Here is a 27,965-nt window from a genome sequence, read left to right as displayed (position 1 = left end):
AACTACATTCTTATAAGACTAATACCTATGTTGAGCAACACATAAGTGAATTGGTCTGGTCTCCAGTTATGAGTTTGTCAGTTCTTAGCTGATGCCTGCAGCCTGAGCAAGAGCTGGCACCTGGCCTGCTAGCATCACACCATTGATTTCATTGGACGCAGAATCAGATCCTTTGTTCTTACTCATGAATCAGGCCTTTCATACATCCTCTTCTTAAATTCTGGGTTTACCCTTCATTATACTGAAGGTGGGTCGGTACCACATAAAGGGTTGTTGCAGCTTACCTGGTCTTGGCCAGACTGGTGTGAGTGCAATGTTACCTCTCCCATGTGAAGCCCATGAGTGCTCATCCCAGCAGGATCTAGAGGATCTGGCAAATTCTAATACAGATATTTTTGCAGTCATTGTGTAATGAGAAATATTTGTTATTGTAACCCATTTTGACTAATTTGTGTGACTTGGTTTTTAGGGTGACATTACCAGGAATATGAAATGATGGTTTCACTACGCGGGTAAAAGACAGTTAATTTGCTTCAAAGGAAACAAAAGGACTAGACCAGAAGGATAAGGAGCAGTTTTTAGAGAGGGATAAAAAGGATCTTCTCCCCACCCTATCATGAGCATTTCCTTTCCAAAGGAATGAGAACATAGAGCAGACTAGAATTCCCACCAGACGGCATCCTATATAAATAACAGCAGCTAGACCTAATGTTCTGACTGTATGGGAAACAATTTCACAACTTTTTTTCTTCCCTTCCTCTCCAGTTACAACCATGGAGGCTACCAATCAGGGGTGGCCTGAAGAGTTTGGGTTTAAGATAAGTGGAAATGGTCCTTGCTACATCCTTGCAGTAGAAGAGGGCAGCAGCGCTTATTTAGCTGGTCTTCAGCCAGGAGACCAGATCCTGGAGATAGAAGGCCAGCATGTTTCTTCCATGAACTGCGAGACTCTCATCAACCTGGCGAGGCAGTGTGAGAATGTGCCTCCCAGCATTGGAGTGGTCTCACGCATTCAGCAGATGGATATCAATCCTGGCCCGGATGGAAAGTTTGGTTTCAGCCTGATGTGTAATGGTGGCAACCCACTGCAAGTGGAGAGGGTAGCCCCAGACTCGCCTGCTTCTGAGTGTGGAATCAAACTGGGAGACTATGTGCTGGAAGTCAATGGAATTCCAGTGAAGCTTTATGAAGCAGCAGCTGCCATGATTAAATCCTGCCAAGGGAAGGCTCTGAGACTGGGGCTGCTGCGGCTTGGGCGAGTGCAGAGATGGACCAGCAGCAGTGTACGGGGATTCGTCCAAAGTGCTGACACAATCCACCAAGAGAGAAAACAGAAGGCTCAGGAATTCAACAAGAAGGTAAAGCCAAGAGTGCAGGGCCAGATGGCAGTCTGGCAGGGCACTGTGAGTCTGGCTAAAGCTGGGGAAGAGGAGGAGGCTGTGGTAAAAATGGCCAGATCCGTGTGTTCATAGTTGATAGTGATTAGAGCACTTAGTGGAGTGCTTCACTCAAGGAAGGGGTGCACAAAGAGTCAACACACAAAGTATTATTCATGAATGAGCACTACTAACAGATGTCCAGTAATATCTTTGCAGATTTGGATAATATAGATCCATGTTTTCCCTTTTTCTTATGTACTGGGGTCACTGATGTTTGAGTTGAGTGAAACTGGGACACTTCTGGTCTCAGGAATTCAAATCCCCTGGCGTTTTACCATGAGCACTGGGTTTGTTCACAAAAAGCAAAGACCAAAAGGCCATATCCTCAGCCGGTGTAAATCAAGGTAGCTCCACTCAAGTCATTGAGTTTTATGTGATTTCCATATAAATCTGTCAGTCATCCCAGGTGTGCTCAAATATTGGAGGCCAGATGTGATTTGGGTCAGGGGCTGTGGGTGGTGACTATTTCCTGGTCGAGGCAGGAGCCTATATATTAATGCATAAACAAGGAGGACTTGCCTGGTGTCTTGGCCATTTCCTGTTATTTCCCTTCCACCATGTAAGTCACAGGAAACCTGTGGAGCTGTCTTTCTCTTGCCACTTTTCGCTGAATGCAGATTCTTGGAAGCCCAGCTATACCTTAGGCTCTCATTGCCTGCTACAGTTTTTCTGGTGTGTATAGTATTTTCAGTGCCAGGTAGAGTGTTGGGGGCTGACTTTGGGCTGAGCGCTTCCATCTCCCATTGACTTCAGTTTGACATGTGGGTTCTCTGAACATCTGAAAATCAGGGATGTGCCTCTCAGATCTAGCTGGAAACAAGAATGTTCCCATGCACGGATTCTGTCTGTGCAGTGGAAGGGTTCACAGAGGCAAGTTTTGGCGACATTCTCTTTCACTGTTACCAAAATGTCTTCTAAAGGAGAAGGGGGATGGTTTTGTGGGAGGACCCTGATTTGTCAAGATGGTTTTGTGATTAAAACATAGGCTTAGGAGTCAGGAGACTTGGGGCCAGATTTTGTTCTCATTTATAACTATGTAAATTAGTGTGACCCTACATTTGGATAAAACTTGGGTTAACGAGAGTGGAATCAGGACTTCTGGGTTCTATTTGCAGCTCTGCCATTGACCAAAGGGATGGTGACCATGGGCAAATCACTTCCCCGTTCTGTGCCTCAGTTTCCCCATCATTTTACAGATGAGGATTGTGAGAATGAATTTATGTTTGCAAAGGGTGTTGAGATCTTTGGCTGGAAGGCTAAAGAGAAGAGCCAAGTATTATTAATTTTTTGCCATTAAAGCATAATTATTGTCAAGCGATTATCTGTAAGGCCAGATATCCTTCTCTTCAGTATCTAAATATTTATTTAAAGTTTTATCATATCAGCCTTTAAAAAAATGTAGCTCTTATTTTGCAGCAAAGTAAAAAAATCAAAGTAATTACAGCTTCATTGTGTTCCTGATGGTTACCCGGTGGGTAATTTGCCAAACTCATCACCTCTTGCTAATTATAAATTTGATCATGGTTGTTTCTTTAATCTTCCTACTTTCCATTTCAAAGTATCCTTTTAAAATACTGTTCTGAAATAACCGGGTTGTGTTGGTTGATCCCAAGCTGATAAACACCAAGATATTAGTAAAGAGATGTGTCAGTATCAGCAGAATCTCGCTCTTCAGTCAGGCTTTAAATTAAGGGCTTTTAATTTATGATTCCAAAGGCAGTCCCACTGCATGTTAGACAGATACCTCCTGATTATTGAGGATTAACAAATGAATGAAGGTGTTGGTCTGTTTTACACTGTCAAGTGCAATTGGATTAAACCACAGTAAATATTTCTTGGATGATTGTCATTAAAATTTAGGAAGCAAGCACATTAATGGTTTTGGAAAGACTCTTCCTCATGCAATGTGTGCCTCTAAGGTCAATGGGACCATTCATGGAAGTGGAGCTGGATTTAGCCATGTAGGTGTGGTTGCTGCATCTCTATGTAACTTTAATCAATCTGCACTGCTTGCAAGCAGTAACCCCTCCACACACTTTGTTTCTGTACCAGCTCATCTAGCCTCTTGTTCCCCAGAGTGTTTGAGTGGAAATGAGTTTGTAGAGCTTTGTGGGTTGCTGGTTTCAGGAACAGGAGTGTAATGGCTCAGATGTTTTAAGTAGCCTAATTTTCAACAAGCTGCAGAAAATAATAAAACCCAATAGAGTGCTTCCCTCCATCCTTTATCGGTAAATGCTGCTTCAGTTAGAGCTGCTGGTGGTAGAATTGGGTAGAATAAGCCAAAAAGCCAGGGGGGATGCTTGGGAAGCTCATCTGCATGTCGTTACCCAGAATGAACTAGTAGCTCACCTCTGTTTCACAACATCACTGGGGTCCAGGCTCTGGTCACGTGCTAAACGGTTTAAGGGTGCTTGTGGAGCACTGGGTTCTGGGCTGGGTGCTCTGTGAGCCCAAGGTGCAGAAGGCTTTTCCTGCACTGAGTGCTAGATCATTATCTGATTTGATTTCCTGGGCTAACAGCACTCATGGAGAGGGCTGGGTGACTCAAGGGGCAGTATTTGTATTATTGTCATGGCTGGCTATGCTGCGGGCATGAACCCAAACCCTCACTGACCTATCCCTGACCTGGGGGCTCGAAATCTGCATCCAAACATTTCCAGTGTCTGAGTCACTGATCCAGGATCTCTGTGTTATTGGACTTAATGTTCCGGTCTGGCCCACTCCAAGGGGAGCTACAGAAGTTGATGGGAAGAATGGACCCAGAGATGGGGTTCTGGCCTCCTTGCTTGTTGTTCTTTTTCTGAATGGTGAGGTGGGGTAGGGCGGGGCTTTGTCAGGACATAATAATAATACTTAGGCTTTCAGTTACAGGTCACTCTCTCCTGTTGTTATTCACTGAGCACCCAGGTGTGTGCCAGGCACCATACAGACAATCATAGCAATGAAAAAGACAGTCCCTGTCATAAAAAGAAAAGGAGTACTTGTGGCACCTTAGAGACTAACCAATTTATTTGAGCATAAGCTACAGCTCACTTCATCGGATGAATACTGTGGAAAGTTTAGAAGATCTTATTATATACACACAAAGCATGAAAAAAATACCTCCTCCCACCCCACTCTCCTGCTGGTAATAGCTTATCTAAAGTGATCACTCTCCTTACAATGTGTATGATAATCAAGTTGGGCCATTTCCAGCACAAATCCAGGTTATCATACACATTGTAAGGAGAGTGATCACTTTAGATAAGCTATTACCAGCAGGAGAGTGGGGTGGGAGGAGGTATTTTTTTCATGCTTTGTGTGTATATAATAAGATCTTCTAAACTTTCCACAGTATGCATCCGATGAAGTGAGCTGTAGCTCACGAAAGCTTATGCTCAAATAAATTGGTTAGTCTCTAAGGTGCCACAAGTCCTCCTTTTCTTTTTGCGAATACAGACTAACATGGCTGTTACTCTGAAACCAGTCCCTGTCATGAAGAATTTACAATGTAAACTGAGCCCAGTGATCGGTGGCTGCTGAGTAATGAATGAGATGGCTAGTCCCAGTCCCCTTCCCAGTGGTAGATGATACTGTTTGCACCATTAGGCCCCCTTGTTGGCAGAGAGAGGTCAAGGACTGAATGTATCATGGAGACTAAACATCTCTTATCCCTAGTTGTAGCCACCCTTCAGGTCATATTTATGTGCCTCAGTAAGGCAAAGGAAGGGAAGCTTGTCCTGCCACTGCCTATCCTGTGTTTGCTCTGTGCATAAACACAGGGAGTTCCCTCCTATGACTCTCAAGTCAACTGTGCTACTTTACACCCAGTTGACCATGGCCCAAAGGACCACTTGAGAGCTAAGAATTGCCGGGACATAGAGATGCCCTGCCAATCTCTTTTCCCGAGTCATGTCCCTGCGTGGGGAGGAGAGGAGAGGGGAAAGTAGCTGGAGGGTGTGGTATAGGAGATGCTTTGGTAGCTGTGCTCCACCCCAAGGATTCTTGTAAGCAGGTGAATCTTTAACTCATTAGATCGCTGGGTTTATGGCTGTGGCAGCCAGAGGGCACCCAGGATTCTGGCCCAGAATTTTCATTATATGACCAGGTTTTATAATTTCTTTTGGGCTAAATCCTGAAGTCCTGACTCAGAAAAAACTTTAACAGGAGGACCTCAGGATCTGGCCCACTGAAAATACCAGGTTCATTGTAAACACTGCACTGGCACTTGAGAGTAAGGAGCATGTGAGTCTGTATGCTGTGTAACTGCTGTTTTTACTGCTCCAGATTTAATAACCTTGAAATGTCTGCTGCTTACTGGGAATTTCAGTAGTGGTCACGTGATGGCTTTTTCAAATTGGCAGGTACCTTGTGGTTTGCGATGTAGGTTAGAATCACTGGTGAGAAGTGACTTTGGAGAACTTCAAAGTGGAACAAGGACCAGGAGGCAACAGCTCCTTTTCCTTTTCTTATGTAAAGGTCTCTGTCACCAGCCAGCATGTGGCACTTCTCAGATGGGTTTTATTTTCTGCTCATTTTAGATATTTTTCTGGAGTGGAGAGAACCCAATCTAAGGAAAGGTGTGGTCCCTTTGTTACTTAGGAGCAAAGAGTGAATGAGTTCTTTGGCTACTAGTTCCAACCTGTATTTGTAAGTGTAATGGGGTGGCAGGAGCTGATGAAGGGCTTTCCTAGCAGTGCCCTGCCCAAGTAAGTCAGATGCCTGCATCATTTGGGGGTCACTGCTTGGCCCACAAAATGCTTCACCAATGGAAAAGCAAGCAAAAGAGGAGCAGGGGCAGGGGTGGGATCTTAGACAGTTTTCTGCTTGCTTGGCATTTATTGTATCTGGAGAACACTTGCCTAGAATGCAGACTCTCCAAAGTCATAAATTCCAGGGTGAGCAGACAGCTCCAAAGCTAGCTTACACAGCAGGTTCCAATCTTTTAGGGTAACTGGAGTAACAGAGTAACTAGACTAAGACCTTGAGCTCAGCTGTACCTGCCAGTACCTATTTATGCCTCCCATTCATTTATATGTCAGAGATGGGATCTTTCAGGGTCATGACCCCTTGACAGGGTCCGCTATGGTAAGAGTATGTGTAACTGAGTGATTGAAGACTAGCATCAAGGCTTTTCATTAAGGCAGAGAAAGGGAGCTTAGAATCTCAGTCACAAAAGCCTGAGGTACTAGCAGTGGTACACATCCCAGTGGTTGGGAACCATGAGATAACGTGGCCCCTTCCCACTTTCTGCACCAAGGCAAGAGTTTCTCTAAGGTTAATTTCCTATTTTTCTGCAGCATTTCAAAAAATTAATAGCAAGAAAATGTCATTCTGTGTAATCAAGTGGTAATTAAAGGGTTAGGATAGAATCGGAACTATTCAACTGTGTCATGCCCTACACTGCAAATGAAGGTTATTTTTGGGCTCATGTGTGGGGTTCTGTGCTTTTGAAGTAGGAGAATTTCTAATCCTGCTGTTGCTGTAAAGTTCTCACTGACCGTTGCATATGATGAAGGACAGCAGTGAAGTCCTTGGGAGTCCTGAGTTGGTGTCACTAGCATCTAACACGATCATTTGATGATAAAGGGTGGGTTTGTTTGTTTTTGAAGTAAATTGTTTCCTCTCTTTTGTGTTGGTCCAGGTATTACAAATATGTACATGTTTCTGATGGTTTTATTTCCATTGAGTTTCATGTCAGTTTCTACCTCTATTAATGCCTATCTTGCTCCCACGCCCACACAGGTTGACGAAATTCTCGGAGATCAGCCAGAGGTAAAAGAGAAAGTTTTCACCATCTTGAAACAGTATGCAGCAGAGAGGAAGGTGGAATACTTGGCTTACACCCTTTCCATGATTCTCACTAAAGAATCCCATCAACTTCTCATTGACAATATCAGGTACAAAGTGATCAGTAACTATCATGTTGTCATGCAGGTAATTAATACATGGGGTGTCTAGGTGGTGGAGGCAAATACGGATGAAGGGCACTGGGCTCTAATTATAGAGACAGTTCCAATCCTTCATTGCAATCAGCAGCACCAAGAATCTTTCACTTTCTTGATTTGGGAAGTGTAAGACTTGCACAGTGACTTTCAGCTGAGACTATATTGTTTTGGCTCCTACCAAGGGAAGCAGACTCCTGACTGAGACCAGATCAGCTTTGCCAGGAGACACTAACTTGCAGCTGAGACTAACTCAACACAATACAAGGACAGATTGTCAAAACCTGACATTTACACATTGTTCTCCATGGGACCTGGTCGGTGGTGAGTTCAGTAGAAAATCTAGCACCTTATGACGAGCGTTTGTGTCCCTACTACTTGGTAGAACATTAGACCTACTCCAGCATGTATGACTATGTCACCCTTTGCTGGAGCCCCACGGAGCTATGACTACAGGTAACTGACAGTGTCCTGGAGCTCAAGTGAGGGGGCTTGTAAATTAGAGCAGAAGGGCCTGAATTCTTTCCAGTGTGAAGTTCATAAGGCCACAGATTAGCCATCAAGACACTATCATTTAACCCACTTGCAACAATCACTGCTTACAGATCCACAGGCTCTCAGTTCGAGTCCCAGCTACAGTATTTTGCAGGACATGTTTACATGGCAAGTGCATTCACTAGGTAGAGGAGTCAGCTGGTTAGAGATATGTGCCCTAGCACGTGTCATGCATAACCCTGCTTGCAGAGGTGACGTTCTGTGCTTGCAGAGGTGACGTTCACTGTGGCTAGCGTTGGTTGAGGGATGAAATCTCCCATTGTCAAGTTCACAAAAATATTCTGGTTTGTTGCCTTCCTTGGTGAGTCATTCCATCTACTAACAGCATTTTAACTGGATCCCCTTTTTTTGGACATCATTTGAAACAGAAACTAAATTAGCTACAGAATGTCTGGAAATTAACCAAGGAAGATGATGGAAAATAAACCAAAATCCACAATTAGAAAACTGGAGATAAATTAGGGTTCAGTCAGGGGGGTGATGGATTGACGAGCAGGAGAGGGAGACTTCTGCGTGGGGAGGCCGGGGGCTGGAGGGTGAATCAGAATGAGGGGGAGCAGGCAAGGCTTCAACTCTGCCAGATTGGCTGGCAGATTTTTACCTTATACCTGTCTGCTGCCACTGCAGAGTACTGTGTCTGAGCTGCAGCTGCCTCCTGTGCCCCGGGATGGGATGTTGCCATTTCTTTGGGTCACACTTGCAAACATGCATGGACACCAAGGGTCTGGGAAACATAGATTAGTAGTTGCGTTGATTCAAGTGAGCCACTTTCCAAAGCACCAAATTTATGGTAATCTTTTATGTAAAGAGGAGAAAACTCCCTCAGTAGCCTTGGTTGTAGAGCAACTGCGAAGTGACTATATAATTCTAGAATAAATAGAACATTAGAAATGGAAGAAGGGTCACGTCCCATTCAGGATTGCTCTCTACAGTCTACTTCTGTGCTTTGTCCAGTTGTCTAGATGCCCCAAGTGTTTCCACATCCCTTGGGATGGTAAATGAGAGGAGAATGAGGACTGTAGATTCTCCTCATGCCATTATGGCCGAGACCTACTGGCTTCATTCTCCCCTGCCTTCCACTTTTTGTTGTCATTTACACCTGTGCAAAGCAGGTGTAAAATGCTGCCCTGTCTGAATGGCAGTTGGGAACCCGGCCTTGCATGGTTAGCGCTGTTCATTTCTCCTCATAAATCAGCCTCCCCAGTCCTTTATCACTATGGTTCTCTTCTCTGAATTCCTTCCAGTCTGTTCTGATCCCCAGAACGAACAGCACTATTTTAATTAATCTGTGGCACATACCCATTGTCTCCCATGAACAAACAGGGACTGATCCTGCTCCCTTTGAAGACAGTGGTAAAATTCCCAAAGTCGGGGATCTTTTGCCTGACTTTAGACTTCTGAAAGTGGCTGGCTTTCCATTTCCCAGTAAACTCACTGCAAGCCTTAGTCCATCTGTCAGCCCTAGTGTCAGCTTTCTGTGGAGCTGAGTGAAGCCTGCAATTACAGCACTGACCTGCCGTGTGCCTTCCCAACACTAGCTGCCTGTCATGAGAAAACAGGGGGCCACAGGCTCTACAAGGTCTTGTCAGGATAATTTGTCTTTCAAAACTTGATGGAAAAATATTGTTATTATGAGAAGGAAAAGAGCAGCTCAAATCTCCAGCTCCAGTGACGTTTCCAGACAATAAGGCTTCCCTTCCCCTTACCCTGAGTGTGAACTCCTAGTGGTGGGGGAAGTGGACAGGGAGGTGGGAAATCAGAAGGATACAAGCAGGCTCTGTGCTTGGTAATTTTCTTTTAATATCACACAGTGTTGAATTAGTGGCAAATTCATTATTTCCTGTTTCCCATGGGACATTTCCTCTCAGCTTTTACACCAAGCACAGCTGAAACAGCTAATGAGGGCGCATTGAAAGGCTGGCAGATCACTTGGCTCTGAGCTATTTACAGGCTGTGTCACTACCTCCAGTCAAGAAAAAGGTTTGCTGGCTTTAAATATTGCTCCGTCTCTGAGCCTCTGGATGAGACTATCCTTGGCAATGCTATTTGCTCTGCTTTCTGCTTCCTTGCATGCCTGTGTGTGTGTATGGGGTAGAGTTTGAAGTGTCGTGGGAATGTGAAGGTTGTGTGTGTGTGTGTGTGTGTATGCCAAGGGAAAGGTGTATATTTGTGTGTGTGCAAAGGAGGTGGGTGTGTATTGCACTTCAAGGGGGCTGCACGTCCATGAATATGCGCTGTACCTGAATCTCTCCCCACCTGCCAGTAGATACACTAGATCACAGCAATTGGTTTTTCTGGGCTTGGCACTTACAGCACAGCTTGAATCCCTACATAAAGGTAGTACAGGAAAATTACTGCCCTTGAAGCTCCTTTTCTCACCGATTGGCAGAAAGAGTGGCCTGTACCACCACTCCAAAAGGAGCCCGAAAAACATCAGTAAGAGTGGCTAAGCTGTGGGGAGATCAGTGTGTCTGCGAACAGCACTTGGAACATAGATGTTCCTATGCAGAAAGAGCTTTTGTGCCTGTCTCTTTAAGTGTAAAGAGTGAGGACCTGATTCTCATTTACAAAAAAGCCACTTTACACCAGTCTGCCAGTGTAACATAGCCTTAAAATAGGCATAAATGACATTTACAGTCACTGCCAGAGCGGTGTAAAAGGGCCTGAGTCGTAAATGAGCATTGGGCACCACGTACGGGCATAATGTCACAGAGATCTTGCTTTCCTTCAGTCACTCATTATATTCAAAAAGGGGAGTTTCATGCTCTTTGGCCAGGTTGATAGGATGGACAAAGCACCCCAGCACACGGTGCTCTTAAACTCTCCATCGACATGCAAAGGGGTGCACACCCTGACCTTACCTGGGTCTGCCCAGGGGCTATCCAAGAGATTTGTGGATTTGCAGAATTGAGCCAGATCTGGGAACTTCACTATGTGATGCCTGGTGTAACCCCATCAACAGTGGTCACTCTGGCTGGTTCCATGGTCCTCAATAGTCTATGATTGTTTAATGCTGATGATGGCATGGGTGTGCATACCCCATGCACAGAAGCCTTGACTTTGAGCTCAGTTACACATTGATTTCAGTGGAAATACCCTGCTGTAAGTGAGATCCGGATTGGCCCCACAGTCTGTATAGCAGGTGCTGCACATTCTTTTTATGGCCAGGCAGTGCCAGGTCTATTTTGCAGTGGGATGCTGTCTGCATGCAGAACACATGATGGGGATTATGGTCTGTCGTAGATGATGTTCATTAGGGAATCAGACCTCCATCTGGCTCCACTCTGGGCCCGGCTTTCCAATTCCTGTTTAATCAGTTGAATTGTAAGATATTATGGTTACCATAACAACTGTCCTCCATGCACATGGTCTTAGAAACTTTTGCAAAGGGAACTGCAACTCAAAGAGTAATGGGAACTCGCAGCCCATCTTGCCTGCCTTCTTCATGCAGCATCACACCATGTTTCAAATGAAAGTATTGTCACCTTACCATGTGCATTTACTGCATGTAGCTTCCTTTAGGAGAAAGAAAAAGTGAATCATTAATCAGGTGATGGCCACCTTTGAAACATGACTGAGAGATTGGCTCAGTCTCCTGGTACCCATCCATGCTTGCCACCTTTCAACCATCTGCAGCTCCTGGTGTGTGTGGAACTTCTGATTCTCTCTGACCTAGTGGCAATCAGAGTGGGAATGCTGCTGGGAGGCGCCAGGGGGCTTCACTTCCACTCTTATTGCCAGTAGGTCAAGCAGACCTTGGCGAGAATGGGCATCTGTGCTGAGAAGGGGTGGGCCAGATGTAGCTGATGTCAGTTCTCAGGCAGTGCCTCCCTTGCTGCGTGAAGACCAACCAAACATATGTCCCATGTAATTATTCTAGATAATGGATTTTGTCACCTTTAGCTAAATTAACTCTGCTTTTCCAATTAACTCTTGTTCCTAGGGGAATCTCTCTGGGTGCTTAGCCACTGTGATCCTGGGTGATCTGGGGGCTAATGCACAGTCTAGGTTTGCAGGAGATTAGGGGTCTGCTCCTGGCTCTGCTATTAACCTTTGTGTGACCTTGGGACGGGTTGTTTCACCTCTGTGTCTTGTTTCCCGATCTGTGAAAAACACTAACCCACCTTATGGTTCATTCAATACTTGATGTAAAACTGTGAGATCCTTGGCTAGAAGACACTATAGAAGATCTTAATATTGTTATTGGTCAGCCCACTCTCTCACACAGGAAGATGTACATACAAGGCTGAGCTGGCACACTTAAGGAATTTACAGGCAGAAAATTATCTTCTCTCTGGAGGCAGATGGTGGGGAAACTTCCAGCTATGTTCATTTCTTTCTAGGTTCGTGTAATGCTCCTCAGTGAAGGGAGTAAACAGATTCCAGTGACCGGTTTCAGAGTAGCAGCCGTGTTAGTCTGTATTCGCAAAAAGAAAAGGAGGACTTGTGGCACCTTAGAGACTAACCAATTTATTTGAGCATAAGCTTTCGTGAGCTACAGCTCACTTCATCGGATGCATTCAGTGGACTAACTCCAGTGAGTTAGACATGAAGCTGGGAGTGCTGGCTTCTATTCTTAGCTCTGCTGCTGTGTGACTTTGGGCAGATTGAAAAGGAGTACTTGTGGCACCTTAGAGACTAACCAATTTATTTGAGCGTAAGCTGTAGCTCACGAAAGCTTATGCTCAAATAAATTGGTTAGTCACTAAGGTGCCATAAGTACTCCTTTTCCTTTTGCGAATACAGACTAACACGGCTGTTACTCTGAAACCTGGGCAAATTGGACTCATTTCACCTTTTTGTCTCTTAGCTACCTCATTTGGGAAATGAAGACCATGATTTTTACCTCCTTTGTGAGGGGCTTGAGACCTAGGGATGGAATTGGAAAAGGTTCAAAAAAGGGCAACAAAAATGATTAGGGGTATGGAACAACTTCCGTATGAGGAGAGATTAATAAGACTGGGACTTTTAAGCTTGGAAAAGAGATGACTAAGGTGGGATATGATTGAGGTCTATAAAATCATGGCTGCTGTGGAGAAAGTAAATAAGGAAGTGTTATTTACTCCTTCTCATAACACAAGAACTAGGGGGTCACCAAATGAAATTAATAGGCAGCAAGTTTAAAACAGAAGGAAGTATTTCTTTACACAATGCACAGTCAACCTGTGGAACTCCTTGCCAGAGCATGTTGTGAAGGCCAAGACTATAACAGGGTTCAAAAAAGAACTAGATAAATTCATGGAGGATAGCTCCATCAATGGATATTAGCCAGGATGGGAAGGGATGGTGTCCCTAGCCTCTGTTTGCCAGAAGCTGGGAATGAGCAACAGGGAATGGATCACTTGATGATTCCCTGTTCTTTTCATTCCCTCTGGGGCACATGGGATTGGCCACTGTCAGAAGACAGGATACTGGGCTAGATGAACCATTGGTCTGACCCAGTATGGCTGTTCTTATGTTATGTAAAAATCACTATCAAGATTATGAATGTTCTGATTAGATTTTTATGGAAGCATAGATACAATTTCAGTTGTTTATATTTTGTATGGGACTGAATGTACAGACAGCTGGGGCAGAGACAGGTGAACCAGTGTGGATAGAACAAAAACCGCAGCTGGACCTTCACTCAAACTCAAATCCATCCTGAACTTCAAAACAAAACAAAAAACCTTATAGAAAGGACATTATTCTCTAAGAAATTCTCTTTGGTATTCACATCATTTCTGTAGACCCTGTTCCATTACTATGGAACTGTATTGTCTTCAATCCTTTGAAATTATATAGGATTTTTCCATACAGGGGATTCAAATGAGCACCTGAACTTTCAGATGCTTATTCCTTCTGGACCTCTAAGCCCATGGAGCATTGCCTGTTGCTTGTTTTCCTTACTGTTCATTTTATTCCCTAAATAAATAAATCATGTTGTGTCAGAGTCTGAAGTCAAAGTAGTAATCATCTATTACTCTCCTGACGGTAATGCATGAATTTCTGAAGCACAATCAGAGCTGTCACTCCCCAGCATCTGATTCCCCAAAAGGGCAAAGCCATCAAGGCAGCTTCAAATTTTGTTTCCTGTGATTTGGAAAATAACTGATTTTTAAAAAAACCCTTAATCACTCCCTGTGCCCTGGTGTGAAAGGTTAGGGCTGGGGTAGGAGGGCTCGGTGTCCTGGGCAGCTAATCTCAGTTTCATGTGAATTAAATACTTAGCTTAGGGAAAAGATTTACCATCTAATCTAATGAAATGAGTTTGAGAGAAAACATTGCTGTAGAAACCAAGGTTCCTGTTTGCCAGCTGCATTGCTGGAAGCATGAGCCAGGCTGTGTGTCTTGCCTTGTGTACAATATGAGCTGCCTATGCTGGATTTTTTTCAGTTTTTCAGTTTGCTGTATATGTCTAACACCAGGGATTGGATTTTGCATTGTGCAGTGATGCTTTTGCATCACTAGGGTGGTATGAAGGGGCCAGAACATTGCTCTGAATTCCTCTGATGGGGAGGAACCCCCTGTTGGTGGAAACCTGCACCAGCCCCCTTACACTCTGGTGTGGGGAGCTCTTAGCCTTGTCAGTGCAGAATTATGGAGCTGGTTCAAATTCCTTAATGCCCCTTCCCCTGGCCCAGCTCAGACATAGGGGGGAACTGAGCCCCAGAATTCCCTTAGCATGATCTCTTGTGCTTTCTCCAGCTCTACAGATGTATGTAAGTATAGTGATAGTGACATAGGAGTTGCCATTCCAGATCAGACCTGTGGTCCATCTAGGCCAGGTAGATAGTGACCAGTATGAGCTGCTTCAGAGAAAGGGGCCAGGGAGCCCTTACTGGGCAATTATGGAATAACCTGCCCTGGGTATGTTCCCTCCTAACCCCCAGAACTTTGTGGTTGGCTCATGCCCTCAAGCATGAGAGTTTATTTCCCTAATAAATGGGGAATATAAATGTCTAATTCTATTATGTGCTTGGCTCCACTGATATCTTGTGGCAGTGAGTCCCACAGGTCAATTATATGTTCTGTAAAAAGCATTTCCTTTGCTCAGTTTTGGTTTCATTAAATGTCACCTTATGAGAAAACGGTAAATAGAAGCAACCCCTTTATCTTCTCTATAACAGTTAGTTAGTATGCCTCTAATGTGTTCCTTCTTATTTGTCTCCTCTCTTAAAATGTTACACAGTCTCAGACCATTCACTTTCTCTTCATGAGGAAGTTTCTCCAACTTCTCATTGAGCATCTCTGAGCCCCCTCTAGTTCTGTTTTCTTTTTTGAGGCAGGGTGACATGAACTAAATAGAGTATTCCAGGTAGAGATCATTCAGTCAGATAAAAGTATTAGAAGATTTTCAGCATTAGTCTCCATCTCATTGTTTCACTAGCCTAACATTTAGTTTGCTTTTTTGACTGCTGCTGCTGATTGAGCAGAGCTTTTCCATGAGCTATCCAGAATGAAAGATGATGAGATGCCCTGATTTGCTGCAGACTTACTGGATGTTGTATATAGTTTTTGGTTATTCCTACACGGCTTGAGATGGATTTATTCCATCAGGTATCCTTCTACCTTTTCCACTAGGGATGGGTTTAAGTCAAGTCCTTGGATCCAGGTTGTTGTACCAGATCCATCATCATGGTATCTGCACACCACCAATAAATGCATTAAGTGACATGACTAGCATTTGTCACGTGTGCTCCCTTCCTTTCTCTTTCCTCTTCTTAAGGGGAAAAATGCATATGGCTTTTTTGTTTTTGGCTGTGTGCTATTAGCACAGGCAGGTGGAACAAGTGCACCTGGGACTTGGAATCAAAGATAGTGAAGTTTGAGGTAGTTTTTAGTTCCTGGGGGAGTTCATTTCAAAGTCTTGGACCAGTCTCTGAAAAATTCAGTCTGCTGCACAAGAGAGCTTTACCCTTGCAGTTGATGGTTCCTTTAGGGATGTAAAATATTGTTTAAAAAGTTAACTGTTTAACCAATTATAATTATATTGTTTAAACACGGCAAAGAATCCTGTCGCACCTTATAGACTAACAGACGTATTGGAGCATGAGCTTTCTTGGGTGAATACCCACTTAGTTGGATGCATGCCGATCCAGATCCAGACTAACACAGCTACCCCTCTGATTGTTTAAACAGTTAACTGATTAAAGGGAGAGGGGCTGGGGCTGCTCTGGCCAGTCCGAAGCTCGGACTGGGGTCGGATTTGACCAGCTGAGTGGTGTGGCTGGGGCTGGGGTCAGTTGGCTGGCTGGCCAGTCGGCCCAGGGCTGCTGGGGTTGGCGGGCTGGCCATCCGGCCGGCCGAAGGTTGCTGGGGTCAGCCGTCCCAGGGGTTAACGGTTAAGGCGGGTTAACCAGTAAGACTAATGTTAACCGGTTAATATCTTACATCCCTAGGTTCCATTGGGCCAGAGGAGCAGACCTGTCAGCCAGGGTCCTTATCCTGGAACTTTAGATGATCTTTTAGGTATTCTTGACCCAGACCACTGAATGCCTTGAAGATAAGGGCTGAGACCCTGAATTTGCTGTAGAGCGTAAGAGACAGATAGCACAGGTCAGGGTACGTTTCCTTTGCAGCAGAGGTGGAATGAGGTCTAATGGATAGAGCAGGTGTCAGGGAGTCATTACTCCTGAGTTCTTTTTCAGACTCTGCTCCTGCACATGTCACTTAACTGCTTTGTGCTTCAATTTATTCTTCTGTAAGTTTGGGGTAATATAATATCTACATTTCAGGAGGGCTGGGGGGCTTTGAAAGGCATATTTGTTAAGCATCTGGAGGTTTTCTGAGGAAAAATATTGCTATTAATATATTAGAAATGTGTGTGGACCTACAGCATACCTGGGGAGAGTGCACACAGGCTGTAATTCACATGGGTCTGTACTGTATTCCGCACATTCCGGTGAATGGCAATCAGTGCAAATTGGATAAGGGTTTCTGGATGCTACTAATTGAATCATATGTTCTTTAACTCTGAGCTATTGTATCGGGGCAGCAGGGTCCTTAGACTAGCATATGGAATCCCCTCTCAGTCTTGCTAGACTAAAGTATGGAAATCTACTCAGCACAGCAGACTTGTGAAGTCTCCAAGGATTTCAAGCCAAGCAGAAGGAAATGGTGAAAGGAGCTGTCTCCTGCTTTAATTTAGTTTCCTAGCTGTTTAAAAAAACCCAATACAAATGCCCAGCCTCTCTCCTTCCCCCTCTGAAATCAGCCTGAGGACATGCCATGAGGGCACATGCAGCCTGAAGGCTGAGTAGCATGGAGGTCCTGGAGTGACTGTCTGGGATGGGAGGGGGCTGTAATGGTTTGTGCTGAGGGCTGGTGGGTAACGTACATTTGCTTGACTCTCACCCCTGCCTGAGGATTCCTCTTGCTTTCATACCCCAATGTACTTTGATTTGCTCCTCCCTCTCGTTCCATCTCCCTTTGTGTTGATGCTGTCTGGAATTCTGCCCACCCTTTTGTGTTGTGTTAGTCATCAAGGTGCTGTGCACTCTCCACCCCAGTGGAGCAGAGGGTGCTCAGTGCCTCTTTCTGGAGGATCAGAGTTCAGGGGGGAGGAGGTGAGATCTAGTTTTTCCACCTTGTTGGTGCCAACCCCCAGAGAAGCTGGGCAGCAGCAGCAAACCAGAGACCTGATGATGCACCAGCAAACCATCCACCAGAGCACCAGGAACAGCAGTTCTCAAGTCTGTGAACTGTAACTCTCTTGGCCACCTGTGGATTGTGACCCTAGAGTAAAGGAGTTGGGGACAATACAGAGACAGAAGTGAGATCTGGGAATAGAAGGAGCTGCTTTACAAAGCAAGCAGATAAGTTCCCTTTAATTCAAAGCCTCCAGACCTGGAGACTAAGAGAACTAAGTATAATTAATGGTAGTGATTTTTTTGTGGTCGAGGAGCTGTGCAGTAAGTGTGGCCCTGGTTTAATATTTGATTGAGCATTTAGTCCTAACACTTCCCTGCAGTCTGCAGCTGTCAAGATCACCTCTTGGCTGGAGAGCCAGCTGGGCCCCCAAGGAGGATGTTTGGCTCTGGGGAACTCTTCTAATCCAGTCAAGCTCACAGCTGTCTGTGCAGAGCACTTGGTGTAAAAACCCCTGAGGAATGCTCCAGTTTACTGAGAGGAATGACTCAGTGCTATGTGGACTGAAACAATGTGTCCTGGTGGGGCGTTCAGTTGCTTTGGGCCTGTTGTTACCAGGTGCCGAGCACCCTGCGCTCCCTTTGGCTTTAGTGGGACTTGAGTGCATTCAGCATCTTGCAGGGTTGGGCACTATGGACCAGATTTTCAAAGCTATTTAGGCATCTAAGATATAGGTAGGCGCCTAGGGGGAGTTTCAAAAACATCTACCCAGGCTTTGAATTCCAGCCCTGAGAGTCTATATTGTCTCCCAGCATGCCAACACATTTACTCTTTGGGATCCCTCATACACTAGGGGCATTGTCCCAAATCAAGTGACTTAAGATGCAAATGCCTGGTCTTAAAGAAGACAGAAGTCATTGGCTGTAGTGATCTAAAGACACACTTCAGTATGAATGATACAGCAGTATACAGTCTATCAACCTGAGTGAGGTCAGCCAGTCAGATAATTTCTCAGTGTTTGGAGTCACTGGTGTGCTGAAGATGTATGTTGACCTGAGAGCACATTTAAGCCCTTGTTTTCAGTTCTGTGGACAGGGATGCAGGGGCAGAGTTAGAGATGTTTGAGTGACCTTAACTATGTATTTACACATTTCCATTTTTTAACTAGAAATTTCCCAGCTAATCTTTTTTTTAAGAGAAAGCAAGCCTTCCCAAAGTTCTTTACCTCTTCAAAAACAAAACCCACCCACAGGCATGCACACACACACACGGAGGAAGGCTGAGGCTTTTTTTAAGCATCAATTTTTCTGCAGCTATGCCTTTTGTGATTAAACATACTGTCTTGTTTGAAAGTTCATGGACAAGGACCCTTTGAAGACACGGTCCTCAGCATTCACCTGAAACACCAGGGTTCTAAGGGAGCCATATTCTGAGGTGTTCACACTGCTTTTGCTTGATTCTTACAGCAGCAAGACTCCCTGTGACACCATCACCTTATCTCCCAGCTCCAGACACTTCAGTCTCCCTCCTCTCACACAAGCCAGTTCTAGTGCATCTAAGTGATGGAGACTCCTGCTAAGTTGTAGAGTCATTCCATACTCCCGCCCCTGTATAAACAAGAAGTTCAACATCACCAAGTCTTTTCAACTCTTCAGCCTCAGCTCAAAGTTCCCCACGTCCTTGTAGCCCTCCTTCATCTGGATTCCCTAATCACCCTCATATCAGAGCTTCACATCTCAGCTCCCCAGTTCCCTCTGAATAGAGGGTTCTGCTACTCTCACTCCAGACCCTGAGTCTCTCTGGAGATTCTTTCCCCCAGGCTTCCCTGGTCTCCCATCAGCCCTTTCTGGCTATTTCCTAGGCTGACTCCCTACCCACTGCAGAGAGCATCATAGTATTTCCTGGATTTATTATAAAAGAACCCTTCTACTCCCTACAGATCTCTCCTGCTAAGCTCAGAGCTTGCCCAATTATCAGCTGACCCTGTTCAGTCATGTGACCTCTCCTTGACTGTCTGCAATTATTGCTAGCAGCTGAGGCTGTTCCTAAGCAGACAGGTTAATCCCTTCCCTGCCAGTCAAGTCCCTGTCACATTCCCACTTAAGTGAATGGTGGTTTTGCCTGAGTATTAGCTATGTAAGGAGTTTGGTGCAGTACTGAGAACAGTGTGACTTAAATTTTTTTATGAGGTTCAGATGAAGCTAAGGGTTTCCACAATGACAGCAGCTCACCTGTGCAGAGCTCATTCAGAGACTCACTACATGGTGTTTGCAGCCAATAAATTGAATGTGACCCTCATAAACTGAGCTAAATTGAGCAAAGTCAGCAAATGCCCTTTGTAAGGGGACTGGATGACTCGGAATAGATGAAATGAGATGGAACCTGTTACCTGTTTGCTGTCAATTTGAATTCAGCTCAGGTTGCTGAAATTTGTTCCCAACTAATGGTTGCTTACAATATGTGCTAACTACTCATGCTAAAAAATCTGTTCCATCTTGCATTTTGCTATGAGGCTGGGAGTACCTTGCTGAAGAAGAGCTTGGTGTGGCTCAAAAGCTTGTCATGCACACCAACAGAAGCTGGTTCAATAAAAGATATTACCTCCCCTACCTTGTCTCTCTTACCAACTGATGTTGTTTAGTGGCTGAAATGAGTTGATGGTTTCTATCCAGTAGAAAGATGTCCACATAATAAAAAGCCTGTCACCACAAATGGGATTAATTGGCTTCCTTGCTGGTTGTCTCAGAAGAAAGACCAAGCACTAAATGGGCCCTGGAGCCTCAGTTCCTTTTGGGAGGTGGCCTGTCAGATCAGGGTGCAGTAGAGTTGGGGAGGCTTGTTGCTGTTCTGTACCTGTGCTGGAGATTAAACCAAGGAACTCAGTCTTCTGGTAATTTTTCACCCGCATTGAAACCTTTCCCCAGCATCTCTGTTTAATTTCCTTTACATTTTATGTAGTGACTCAGTCATTCATGGTCAGCATGCCATGGGTTTACAAATGCTGAATTTCTACATAAGAAGAGGAGCCTGAGCCTTTGACTTCTTTTGGTGGCTGTATATTCAGCCACTCAATGTGACTACTGAATTCTCTCTTATAAAGTGTGCAAGACAGGAAATCATTAGCACCATATGACATCAAAAGCCAGTAAAGTCCTCTGCAAGTCCGCTTCCTGCCCAAGTGACTCCTAGACCCAGATACTGTAGTAATATGGGCTACAAAAATTCCTAGATATAGGAGGTACAGATGGACACTGACTTCTGGCCCATTTCTAAACCAGTGTGGTACTTTGTATCTGAAGTCTTGGGGCATCCAGGGACTCACTGTGCATCCAGAAGTAGAAGATAAAGCAGAATGGAGATGTGTGCATGAGAGTATTCTTGTTTTTATCGCTGGAATCCAATGGTTTCACAATAAAATATATACAGTCCTTCTGCATGTTAATTCTCTGGTGAATTATTTTAATTGTAGATTTCAGCACAAGTTCAGTGATTTTTTTCATAGAGAAATGGTGAGATTAGGAGTCCTATAATTGGGTCCCCCAGCAAACCCCTCTGTGGTCTGCCCTTTGGACAGTGAAGCTCTGTCTGTGCCCCCCATGCAGGATGTGCATTTACTTGTCATCTCTCAGCCCACAGCTTACTGTGCACTGTCCCCTTCCCTGGATCACAGCATCACAAGTGCATTCTTTCTCTGGTTAAAGCACACCTCTGAATATGATGCAGATTTTTTCATGCTGGCATGTATTGTGTGCAGAGTAATGCAGCTTATAAATCCCCAGTTTAGCTGCTAACCCTAGCTGTAGCCTGATTGGATTTTTCCTTTTTGCACTAGCTGGATTTAATTTGGGGATGCTGCTGTTGCTGTTGGGTCTCCTCCTTTGATGATTCCTCCATATGCCTCCCTGTCTCCCCCCTTAATGATTTAACATATTTCCTGCCAGGTGCTTTTTTGGCATACCTCAAGAAGCCAGAGATTTAGCACACAATCAAGTCCCCCTTCTGGAGAAACACTCCCCCTCCCTCCGTGCTAGGGTTGATTTTTTTTTCCAATGGATTTCAGCCCATTTATCCAGAATTAAGCTCCTGCAGATTTTAATTTGCTGACATTTTCATCCGTTTCATTGTGGATAGCAGGGATAATGCATGTGCTGTGCCAATTCCTCACTGCACTCAGTCCCCTTGCCCATATGGTTGGTGTACATAGTAAAGTGCACAATTTTAGTTCTGCTCAGATATGATGAAATACAGCAGCGAGAAGGAAAGATGAGCTGCCTTGGGTAAGTAACAAATGAGACCTTTCCTGGGGGAGTCAGGGGGCGGAACTGGAATGATTTTTAACAACTTAATTCCGTAATCTAATGATAACACCGGACACTGCAAAAACTCAGCTGGCTAAAGTTAATTAATGCTAAACATCCTCCCTGTACAAGGGCTTCCGTCAGAGGTGACTTGTTGGGTCAGTGGGACTCAGCCAAGTAGAGGGAGATAGGGAAACTTTTTCCTCTATTCCTCAGGCACTTGGTCTTTTCAAACAGTGACTCCAGACAATGGAACTCTCTTGTTAGTTGGGAAATGCCTCCGGGTTGAACTTGGGTATGGGTGTGCGGAGGTGGGGGTGTCACACATTTAAGTTAGAAAGTGACTGTGTTGTGATTTTGGTTCATTTGGGGTCAGCTGGGATCCCAACAGTGTGTGAGCCTCTGGGTTCTTCTTTCATTTCACAACTGTTTTCATTACATGGAGGAGTTGCAGTATCAGCAGGGAAGTGTCAGGCTGCAGCACATCTCTTCCTGATACTTCCTAATGCTGTCTCAGAATGACTGAGTGTCTTTTCCCAGATACTTTAAAGGGACACAACTTAAAAACAGATTTCTTTCTTAAGTTACTAACAGCATTTTAGTGCCTTAAAAATCCAGTGAACTTGTCGCTCTTTCTGCTCTTTGTTAACATTTTGCATTTCTCTTGGCTTGGACAGTGAACATCCGTGAAGTCACAGTCACTTTTTGTTATTGTCTGTTTCGCTTTTAGGTGCCCAGTACAGTAGTGTTTGGGTATAAAAACAACCATTTTCATTCGAGTTGTTAAGTTGTGGAAATGTTTAACTCTATCACAATCAGCTTGACTGACATTAATTGACTCTTTCTGTTGATCTTCAGTGTTATAAAAGCTTGTTTTTACAAACTATAAATGTCCCTTTAACTTGGGGCTTGAATAGCTGAATGTGTGTAGCGCAGGGTACGTTCAGATGCTAATCTTCCTGTCTATTCCACTGACCTCAGAACATATTTGTTCATAAGTTGATAACTCTAGGGATGTTATGAAGTTTATTATACATTTTTGTATAATCTTTTCTTCAGGCTGTATTTTAGCATTCAGCGGTACAGTGTATTACTGGTACTTTCTTTATTGTAAATTATTTGACTGCTTTTTAAGCAACCTACATTTGTTGGGAGAAAACCAAACAGTGTATTCCATGAACAACCCCCCTTCCATGGAGATGGGAGTATGAGTGATTTTTTTTTTTAATCACAAAAAGAAAAGGAGTACTAGTGGCATCTTAGAGACTAACCAATTTATTTGAGCATGAGCTTTCGTGAGCTGCAGCTCACTTCATTGGATGCATGAAGCTCACGAAACCTTATGCTCAAATAAATTGGTTAGTCTCTAAGGTGCCACAAGTACTCCTTTTTTTTTTGTGAATACAGACTAACACGGCTGCTACTCTGAAACCTTTTTTATCACAGTCATTTTAGATTTCTGACAAAGATAAAACCTCTGCCCATCAGGGATTCTTCTATTACTGAAGAGATTCCACTAAGTTCATTTTAATAATGGTTCAGACACAATCTATTTTTCTTGGCTTGTTTTTCACAGCAATAAAATTGCTTGGAATGTCACAGTATTAAACTTCTCCAGCCATCTGTGACACTGACTGGATAAGAAATTTAATTTTAGCCAGAGGGATTTATATATTTTAGTTTGTGCCATTTTCCCCACTCCCGCCACCCAAAGATCTGCTCCTCTGAGATACGATGGATATTTTCTCTGTTTTTATGTGGAAATACTGCTAGTAAGAGAGAGAGAGAGAGACAGTATCCCCGTTGGATTTGCTTTATTTTGTCTTGCTGATTTTGTACAGAATTTAGAACTTCAAAACAAAGAATGCTCTCATCTTGTCTAAAAATCCATGCAGATCCTCTGTGAAATTCTGTGCAAAGCAGGAGAGATAAAGGAGGAAAAGCAGCTTCTTGCTTATTTCCCTTTAAAAACTCACTAATCTTCTAGTCAGACATATGTTAAGTGACCAAAAAAGGAATTAGGGCAGCAGAAAAGGTATCTGCAACTGGATAGCAAGAATCAAAATGACTGAGAGTGAGGCTCCTTTTACATTGGGGAAAGGTCAAATAGGTCATGACCAGTATGACCCAGTGTAAACTCTCCTGTGAAGATACTGCTCTTTGTTTTGACATAGTCCTTTCTCATGGTGTCAGGAATGGTTTGATCAAAACAGGTAGCAGGTTATATTTTTTTAAATGATTTGTAACTTTTATGTCAGAAAGTAATTGTTCGATTCAAAAATGTTTTTAGCTTTCTGTAAATGAAACAGTTGTGGGAAGCTGAATTAGTTCTTATTTCCAGATCATGGAGTTTAAAAAACAGACTAGACCCTGAATAGAGCAACATGATTGGACATGCTTGGAAGAAGCTGTTGCTGATACACAGCAACCCTTTAGAGTTAGAAATGCATTTACATGTATTTACTTCCTTGGAGGGATGGTATATTTTCACAAAACCCGGAGCCCCCTTTCTACCATACTGAAATGTCACTTCTAAAAGCAGAAGTAAGGAGCCCACGTCACCTCTCACTTCCAGCAGTTTTACATCACTAACTCTCCACTAACTTCCAGAGGCAGACTCCAGTTTTCATTGGTATATGTGAGAAAAGGATCAGGCCCACTCTTTTCAGTTTTAGTATGGGGTGGGGGGATAACTGCTACCTGCCTGTCCATGGGAGTGCAGGCTGCTCTACCCTTCAGGGGGAAGGACATGTAGGCAGGGTTAAGCAGTCTGCAGAGTAGTAGCGTCTTCACTGAAGTGCTGCAGCCGCACAGCTGCACCAGTACCCAGGGCTCACTGAGGACTGCTTTGGCCCCTCGTGTAATTTAAAGCAACCTGAGGGCAGCTTTAATTTATGTTGGCAAAAACAATCCTTTAGGGTCTGTTATCATAGAATCATAGAATATCAGGGTTGGAAGGGACCTCAGGAGGTCATCTAGTCCAACCCCCTCCTCAAAGCAGGACCAATCCCCAACTAAATCATCCCAGCCAGGGCTTGGTCAAGCCTGACCTTAAAAACTTCAAAGGAAGGAGATTCCAGTTATGGGACTGCAGCATGGTTTGGCCACACTTTTGCCAACCGTCTGCCTGCTCCCCATCTCCCTATCAAGCCAGCTATCCTGGCTTTACAGCAGGAGAATCCCCAGCTACCTTGGCAGGGCTGTTTCGTGCTGGCTGAGGCTGAGGATTGTCAGAACCCTAGCTCTATCTCCCCTTATACTTTAGGGAAGTTTGGATTCTAATAGGACCCATGTCTAAAATAAGTAAAAGGAATTCAGATTGTGGACTTTGGGCTCTCCTATGAAGTCCTTCTGGGTATGGAGGCATGATGGAGGATGAGAGAGGACTCATGGCCTTATTCCATGTCAACCTTGTCTGTGGTGTAGTGCTTTACACCAATGCAAAGGGGATGCAAGGCACTACTATTCAGATTGGGTGTGTTTTACCCCCACTTGGCACTGGTGTAAATGAATGCACAAGGTGCAGGGCAATGGAGAATAAGGCCCTTGGAGTTTGGATCCCGATCCTTTGCTCTCTCAGCGCACGGGGGTGCCGTAGATGGCACACAGTAGGAGTCCGAACAGAAGGAGCTGCAGATGGTAATGGGGAAGGTGCTGGGCAAAGTGATGTGTGGGAGCTGACTACAAACACTCAGTTTCACCAGCTAAGCAGCACCTGCCTGCAGGAACCAATCAGCCTGCTAGAACATGCTGATCTGTTATGAGGGAAACAAGTCAGCCTGCTCTCCTAACTTTCTGATCTACAGATAAGTCGAACCAGTTCATCTCCAGTGTAACATCCCCTTCACAGAGACCAGGTTTGCTAGCATCTGCCTCATAAAATACCTTTGAGCCTTGCTTGTACTCTTTCCCGGATGGAGTAGTTTCTCACTGTGGTATATGTATTTCATTGAGTGGGAGGGCCTCCATGCAGTATTCAGAATACTACAGAGTGCTGCTGGCTACTGTCAGAATTCTGAGGTGCAGCCTATGGAGGTGTTTGGTCCCAGTCTGCCTGCTCTGTCATGAGCGGAGGGGTTCTTGTTTGGTTCCAGATGAAGGGTGTGACGGCACAGGGCCTAGAATAGGGTGACCAGACAGCAGATGTGAAAAATCGGGACAGGGAATGGGGGGTAATAGGAGCCTATATAAAAAAAGACCCAAAAATTGGGACTGTCCCTATAAAATCAGGACATCTGGTCACCCTAGCCTAGAAAGAGGCAGTATGAAGTAGGGGAATCAAAAGAAGGTAGAGTGTCTGCAGAAATAACCCCCTCTCCCACAAAAGTCTAGACTGATTGATTGGAGAGAGGCAGGCTGCAGCTGCTGTTGGCAGAGCCTGCACTCATGGGAAAGGTAGGAATTGTTCTAACTGCACCACTGCAAAATAACTCTGAGAAAATGGCTCTAGAAGTTAGGCTGAAGCCTGGATGTGCGATCTGGCCATCTGCTTTGCAGTGTGGGAATCAGGTTTGCTTTGGAGTAGGCTACCAAGTAAGTCATCACCACAGGCCCTGTGGGCTGGTCCACTACCTGTGTATGTGGCACTTTTCTGTGCAGAGGGGCAAGATGTCCCTAGGATTTAGCCTGCAGGCTGTGTGTGGTACTTGGCAGAGGAGGGGGACATGGTCATTGGGCCTCTGGAGGTGAGCCTGGAGCATGGGGGTAAGTTGATGCTTGGTTCAAAGGGATTAGGTCACAGCTTATGAATGGTGCTTGGCATTGTTATTTGCTAAACTGCTTAGAATAGATGATGCAACACAAACTTTCCTGTTTGTTTTGCCTCTAAATGAGAAGTCCCTCTGTCTCAGGTATGTCTCTGAAGCAGGATTGTCAGAATTACCCTTCACAGTAGGACAAAGCCACTTGATCAGAATGTATTAAACTACCTGAGCAGAAGGTGACGTCAGTTTCAGTAGCTGAAAGGGATGTTACAAGCCCATGTACTTCTCTGCTGATTCCTCCCAGACTCTGGAGCTCATGTAGTGACAAGTGAGAGCGCCCCAGGGACCAGACTCCCATCTATTAATAGGGAAGGTCACCCATTAATGAACACAAAGTGTTACAGTGGCTCCAGGGAAGCTCTCACTGGCCTTTTGTTCTGGGAGATGGTGTCAGAGTGGCAATCAATAGTTATCTGAACAGAGGATGGCAGGGTGTGTGAGTGCAGAGGGGATTAATATGGTATCTTCCTGCTGTTAGAGAAACATTCTGCTATGCAGGGGATCTAAACTCAGGGTTAGAGCTGTGGTCCTGGGTCAGCTGGTGTCAGGAATGCAGCAGAAACAGCACCATCGGTACCTGGGAGAGAGGGAAGGAGGTATCACCTACTCCCCCTGGTTTTGATGCTCAAAGCAAAATATATGGACTCTGAACTGAATCACATCCAGCCCTCACCAGTTGGTGGGAGAGCCATTACCACCCAACAAGTGTGATTCTCCTCTGCACTGTACCTTGTATAGCCGTGTACACCTGTGTGAAGTGAGAGGAGGGCTAAGAGGAAGAATAGGGGGAAGGAATCCCAGATGAGTCCCTTTTCCTGAAAAATATGAAGATATTGGACTTCTTCTTTTGTTTAAACAATGCCCCATTATGATGCCTCCTTCAAAGCATTGAGCTAATTATCTGGATCAATAAAAACATGCTACATCAGCTTTATTGGCTATACAAATGATTCTGCTTATCTTGGTTTAGTACCCTATGACATAACAGACTTCACTTGACCCTTTTCTAGCATTTAACAAGAAATCTGGAGCCCGTGTCTCTGCTCTCTTACACTGGAGCAGCACAAAGCACCTGGGAGAGTAGCAGAGTATCAGGGTCTGTGATTTCATTTCCACCTGTGCAACGTGAGTGTAAAACTCAGCCATGTTGGTACGGCAGCACTGTGCATTCGCTTTGCACTGGTGGGAATTACTAGGTAAGGTGCAAGGCAGTGGAGAAATCAGGCTGCTGTTGTATTATAAAAATACACTGTGACACAGCGCTTTGCAATACTGTGTATATTATGCTGCTAACTAGAGATGTTTAGAGACTTCTCCTTCCCTAATTTCCTCCTTTCATTTTAACTGCTAAAGTATTTCACCATTTTCCCTCTTCCTAAAAAAATATTGTGAGTTGCTGATACAAAAAGGCAGCCA

The 27,965-nt window shown here is 44.5% G+C and overlaps 1 protein-coding gene across 3 annotated transcripts in view; it reads left to right on the top strand.

Moving 5' to 3' along the window:
• Positions 1-27,965, top strand: part of GRID2IP (Grid2 interacting protein) — a 106,406-nt gene that overhangs the window by 21,702 nt on the left and 56,739 nt on the right. For 2 of the 3 annotated variants that reach the window (XM_084641911.1, XM_084641912.1), the window contains exons 2-3: positions 766-1,358; positions 7,164-7,318. In XM_084641911.1, the coding sequence (XP_084498037.1) occupies positions 766-1,358; positions 7,164-7,318 (748 nt within the window). Of the gene's footprint in view, positions 1-765; positions 1,359-7,163; positions 7,319-21,709; positions 21,766-27,965 lie in introns of those variants that run through there. The other variant, XM_084641913.1, reaches the window with a different exon arrangement.

This window comes from Lepidochelys olivacea (genome assembly GCF_965140295.1).
Source record: "Lepidochelys olivacea isolate rLepOli2 genome assembly, chromosome: 10".
NCBI classification, from domain to species: Eukaryota; Metazoa; Chordata; order Testudines; family Cheloniidae; genus Lepidochelys; species Lepidochelys olivacea.
This window is presented reverse-complemented; position numbering and strand designations above follow the sequence as displayed.